The sequence below is a fragment of the Oncorhynchus tshawytscha genome, linkage group LG12, assembly GCF_018296145.1.
Source record: "Oncorhynchus tshawytscha isolate Ot180627B linkage group LG12, Otsh_v2.0, whole genome shotgun sequence".
In the NCBI taxonomy this organism is placed as follows: Eukaryota; Metazoa; Chordata; class Actinopteri; order Salmoniformes; family Salmonidae; genus Oncorhynchus; species Oncorhynchus tshawytscha.
In genome coordinates, this window is record NC_056440.1 from 24,960,117 (window position 1) to 24,966,116 (window position 6,000).

General features: G+C 41.2%; 1 protein-coding gene across 1 annotated transcript in view; it reads left to right on the forward strand.

The window, feature by feature from the left end:
* LOC112262776 (single-stranded DNA-binding protein 2) overlaps window positions 1-6,000 on the forward strand; it is a 126,830-nt gene extending 120,830 nt beyond the window's left edge. The window contains exons 12-17 of the mRNA XM_042331474.1: window positions 126-180; window positions 824-894; window positions 1,332-1,410; window positions 1,560-1,588; window positions 1,822-1,920; window positions 3,468-6,000. Of these exons, the coding sequence (XP_042187408.1) occupies window positions 126-180; window positions 824-894; window positions 1,332-1,410; window positions 1,560-1,588; window positions 1,822-1,920; window positions 3,468-3,497 (363 nt within the window). The 3' untranslated portion in view covers window positions 3,498-6,000. The remainder of the gene's footprint in view (window positions 1-125; window positions 181-823; window positions 895-1,331; window positions 1,411-1,559; window positions 1,589-1,821; window positions 1,921-3,467) is intronic.

Sequence of the window (6,000 nt, forward strand, 5' to 3'; positions counted from 1 at the left end):
CTGTTAGTTACAGGGCAGTATAGGGAGTATTGTGTTAACAGCTATTAAGAGCATTGTATTGTTGGTGTGTTGTAGCTTTGATGTATCTGAGGCATTCTTCTCCCCATTATCAACTCTCATTTTAGGGTCCACCAGGAGGAGGGGGGCCACCTGGTACTCCAATAATGCCCAGCCCAGCAGGTAGTGTGTGTGGGTGTGGGTGTTTGAGTCTTGTGAGTTGCTGACCCGGGAGGACAGTGTAAGGGGAACAAAATTGATGTCCTGTTGATATCTACGATTTAGACAGAGCTAAGTTATATTTACTAACCTAAGGCATCATTGGATCTTCTTGTAATTGAATCTTTGCCATGCGTAGGCTTATGGTACCTGGTGTCCCTAGGCCTAGACCTGAGTGAGGCACAATGGATGTGTGTGTGTGGGGTTACAAGGACAGGGGTACATTCACAATGTTACAAACGGACTTAAGCCATTTGGTCTGAAACTATTTAGCTATTTATATCGGGCCTAAGGTGTGATGTAATGCTTTACCTGAAGTCAGTTGCCAATTTGGCCAGTAGTATGTTAAAGTTTCTACATTTGAGTCATTTAGCAGATGCTCGTATCCAAATTGACTTAAAGTTAGTGCATTGATCTTAAGGTGGGACAACCACATATCACAGTCATAGTAAGTACATTTCACCTCAGTAAGGTAGCTTTTCTAGTGACTACTTAACCTGAAGTTGACTAATGTGTGTTTGTGTAGTAAACTGTATGTATTGGTTCTTATGTTATTTGAGCGGTTATTATTGCACCAATGGGTCTGTTTCCCATTGTTTCCTGTCAGACTCAACTAACTCTGGTGACAACATGTACACCCTGATCAACACAGTCCCTCCTGGTGGAAACAGACCAAATGTAAGACAACTCATTAATTATTATCTGTGTGTGTGTGTGGCATGCATGCGTGTTTCTGTGTGTGTGTGTGGCATGCATGCGTGTTTCGTGTGTGTGTGTGTGGCATGCATGCGTGTTTCTGTGTGTGTGTGTGTGGCATGCATGCGTGTTTCTGTGTGTGTGTGTGTGGCATGCATGCGTGTTTCTGTGTGTGTGTGTGTGGCATGCATGCGTGTTTCTGTGTGTGTGTGTGTGTGTGGCATGCATGCGTGTTTCTGTGTGTGTGTGTGTGGCATGCATGCGTGTTTCTGTGTGTGTGTGTGTGGCATGCATGCGTGTTTCTGTGTGTGTGTGTGGCATGCATGCGTGTTTCTGTGTGTGTGTGTGTGTGGCATGCATGCGTGTTTCTGTGTGTGTATTGAACTGTGTATAACTGTGTGCTTGTGTTTGTTCCTCAGTTCCCAATGGGTCCAGGTGCAGACGGTCCAATGGGAGGGATGGCAGGAATGGAGCCACATCACATGAACGGGTCGCTAGGTAACACTTAAACATACACACGCACGTACACTTTGAGCTTGTTCTTAACTCACTACACTAGTCTTGTGAAGAGCAAGTTTATGTTTGCTGGACTGTATAGTAGTAATGTCCTTCAATTTTTTTTCACCTTCTCTCTATCAAACACCCAGGGTCTGGAGACATGGACAGCCTCCCCAAGGTAAGAGAAGACTCCAACCCAAACCATCAGTCACCAGCATCACTCATATCTGTCAATCAATTCTCAGACAGAATTAAGTGTTTCACAACACATTGTAGTGATTAGCCTGTATTTGTATGTGGTTGAAATATTGGTACTACCGTTAATGGATAATCTGCCCTATATAGTATAGTATGGTATGTATAGCTATTTGATAGATGATATTTCTGTGTTTTATGGTTGGTCTTGATTAGAACTCACCTGGTAACCTGAGTCTGAGTAACCAGCCGGGGACCCCCAGAGAAGATGGAGAGATGGGTGGCAACTTCCTCAACCCCTTTCAGAACGAGAGCGTGAGTTCGTACCCACAACCTCACTGACACATGTTGTTGGTAGAATATCTGTACGTAGAAGACTGTTTTGTACAGTATAACTCTGACTGATTAACTGTGAGGTTATTCAAAGTACCATAGACACATTAAATTAGGACTATTGGTACATTTTCCAGCAGTAGGCCTAAAGATTCAACATGTTTACCCACTTTCACTAAAGCCTTCTGTTAGGCTCTAAATAACAGTGTAACAACTGACGGACTACTATAAAAGCTCCAACCAAGTTTATTCCCCCAAAGGGGTCGGACAGCTGAACAGTGAATCAAATCAAATGTATTTAGAAAGCCCTTCTTACATCAGCTGATATCTCAAAGTGCTGTACAGAAACCCAGCCTAAAACCCCAAACAGCAAGCAATGCAGGTGTAGAAGCACGGTGGCTAGGAAAAACTCCCTAGGAAGTATCCTCCTTCCCTCTAAGCATGACATCTTTATTGCTAGGCAGAACTTTAGTGATATCTGTTCTTCCTCACTTCGCTCCTCCTCATATGATCCCTGATGTCTAACAATAACATATCCTGACAGAATGTAAACGTTCTACATTCCTCTCTCTCCCTCAGTGACATGAATAAGGATTATTTCATATTTTCAAAGTCAGAACACATCACTACTAATTATATATTGTTAGTGTATGGTGTTGATAATAGATAATAATAACGGCCTAAACACTGAAATTCTCCAATACATACCAACACAATGTTTCACCAACCACCTCGGGTATGTGTAGGACCATTTCAGTGTGTGTGTGCTCTACTTGTTCACACTGGTGGCGGGCACCAATATCGATCATTCGGTATGATATCGTTATCCTTTGATATCGATATGAGCAAGGCATCTTGTGATATCGGTTTATCCTTGCTGTTAACCTACACTAATATGTAAAAGAATATACATACTACTCATGCAGGCACAACCCTCTCACCAACTCTCAACTGAGCATATTTAACTACCTGCTAATGGGCCATCAACATTTTATTTAAAATGGTTTGGCAAGTTAGTCCCTGAGAGCATTCACACCTGGTCCAATGGGCACACCTGGTCCAATGGGCACACCTGGTCCAATGGGCAATCATCAAGCAGTTGTCTGAATTTTACAAACTGTGGAAGTGAAGTCCATACATTATGTGCTTTGGCTTCATAGGGGTATTGATGTGCGTTTGGCGGCAGTTAGCCTAGCGGTTAGAACGTTGGAAGGTGAGAAATGTGTCATATGTTAACCCTACATTTTAAAAAAATGTTTTTTATTTAACCTTTATTTAACTAGGCAAGTCAGTTAAGAACAGATTCTTATTTACAATGACAACCTAGGAACAGTGGGTTAACTGCCTTGTTCAGGGGCACTCAGGGAGTTGGGATTGGCAAAAAAACATTTCAAAGTCAAAAATGCATATTACATTCCACATGTGTGAAATATGACAAATATAAGAACCCACTAAATTATTATGCATTGATAATATTTCCATAATTATTAGTATGTATTAAATAATATTTCCTCTGTTTCTCTCTGCAGTATTCTCCAAACATGACCATGAGTGTGTGAAGGCTTCGCCAGCTGGTCAGTTAGTGGTGTGGATTGGTGGAACGCACAGAGACAGGATGTGATGTCATCTAAGCTCCCCGGCTCTTCCTCTCTGTGATATCTCTACCAGGACAGTGGACCCAGGCCTCATTCTCCCCTTAGCCTCTTCTTCTTTTCTGTTTCCTCCCCATTTTACATTTGTGACCTGCTTTGCTCATCAACACCTACCATCAGAGACTGTATAAAGAAACTGAAATAAAACATCTCTGAATATTTATAAATGTATGTCACTGCACACTCTCAGTTGTGCTAAGTCTGTTAACACAGAAATATGTACCATGCGCCACCATCTTGTGGAAAAGAAACTGAAAACGCTCAAGTGTAAAGAAATTCGAGAGGATAGTGTTCTGGCCTGTCTCCCCACCTGCAGTTGTTATGTCTTGATTTGGATTAATTATATTGAGATGTCAACTTCATTCTCATTGGATACACAACAACCTGGAATAAAGCCTATGTGGGACTGGAACTGGGCAACGGCTTCAGTGATTTGAGATCTTGGTCCCACAGTGAACATTCACCAAGAGCTCTTATTTTATTTTCAGCTCCATACACTTGGATTTGATGTGCTATGTTGACTGCACAGAGAGAGAGAGAGACAATGGTGAATTAGATATGAGACATAAATGCAGATATCATTCTTGTATCTATGTCTTGACCAGGAACATCAACACCTACAAAACAGAGATTCACCAATCTAACGATTACACATCTGACATGGAGAGAACAGAGAGAATTCAAGTGGTTGGTTTTCTGCCTTTTAAAAATGATGCAACCTGTTATGATTGTTCAATTAATGCAAAACTGTAGATTTTTTTTAAACACCTGCTTTGAGGAGATAAGGGCATGGATAAAGCAAAACTTCCTTCAAGTGAACAGCAGCAAAACCGGGGCTCTACTTGTTGGCAGCCCCCACCAGGTCCAGCACTCACCAAAAACACACCTGACCATAGCAGGACAGAACATCCCTCTCTCCCCCTTAATTTACAATCTGGGTGTAAAGCTTGATTCCTCCCAGACCTTTGACAGCCAGATCAAACAACTTTGTAAAGCCAAGCGTCATTCTATCACCTCAAGAACATTGCCAAACTCTCACCCTCACTCAGACTAACACAGATAAACTCATCCATGCCTTTATCTCCTCAATGCTGGACTACTGCAACACACTTCATCGGGATCCCTGGCAGGAGTCACCTGAAGCTCCAATATACCCAGAACAACGCTGCCACAATCCTGATGAGAGTGCGGAAACACCATCCCATCACCCCCATCCTGGCATCTATGCACTGGCTCCCCATCTCATTCCGGTTTGAATTCAAAACCCGCCTGCTTATCTCAAATAACTGCTCTCCCTCCATAACTCCACCCGCAGGTCAAGCGATAGCCTGCTCCTCCACGCCCCCAGGACCAAGCTCCACTCCATGTGGATCAGGCTTTCAGCTTGACCGCCCGAGCCTCTGGAATGCTCTCCATGACCACCTGAAGGCACCACAGACTCTGGGCTCCTTTAAAACGGGCCTAAAGACCTTTCTCTGGAGGAAGGCTTTCTGTTGATAGCTGTGCTCCTTGGTGTCCTTGTCCCTTGTAGCGTTATCTGGGTTAATTGTGTCAGTTGCCCTGTCTTGTGTCAATTTGTTTTTTTTATTTTATGCATTTTGAGATTATTCTGTATAATGAAAAGCGCTTTACAAATATCAAAAAATATTTTGATTGATGAAAAAAGGAAGATAAAAACTGCAGCGATGGTTGACAATGGTTGACAATGGTTGTAGAGGGTTTGTGTGAAGGTATTCTTAAAGGTCCAATGCAGTTGTTTTTATCTCAATATCAAATCATTTCTGTGTAACAATTAAGTACCATACTTCAATATTTAACAATTTAAATGGTTAAAAAATATAAATCTAGTTTGACTGCACTGGGCCTTTAAAAACACAGAGTTAAATCATTCTCTTAATTTATTATTGTCATCCGGACAAACTGTGATCTTAATGTATTTTGGAGAGTTTGTGTGGAGGTGAAATACAGTAGGTGTATCTCATATTGTTTTAAACCTAATCCTTAGTCCATGTTAGATTATTACGATATTATTTAGAGGTGGATTTTACTACTCCCTCCCATTCGTATACCTGTAAAGCTCACAAATCTATCTCCTCTATGTTTTATGTATATTATCTTACAAATGGACAGAAAGAGAGAGGGGGATGGTGAACTAGAGGACACCAGTACAGAGCCTTTTGTTTTCATGTTAGTTCAAAGTCACAAATGTAAATACTGAAAGATGCATTTGTAAATTTGAACGTTCTACATTTTTTATTCCACATTTTGTTAATGTTTGTTTCCATTTGTGACGTGTTGATTTTCTTTTTTCTTTAAAAAAATATTGTGTTATGTTTTGTAAATACATAGAAATAGAAGTACTACATGGGTTTTGAATATGCTGGTATAAAGCTGATCTTCTCTCATTCAA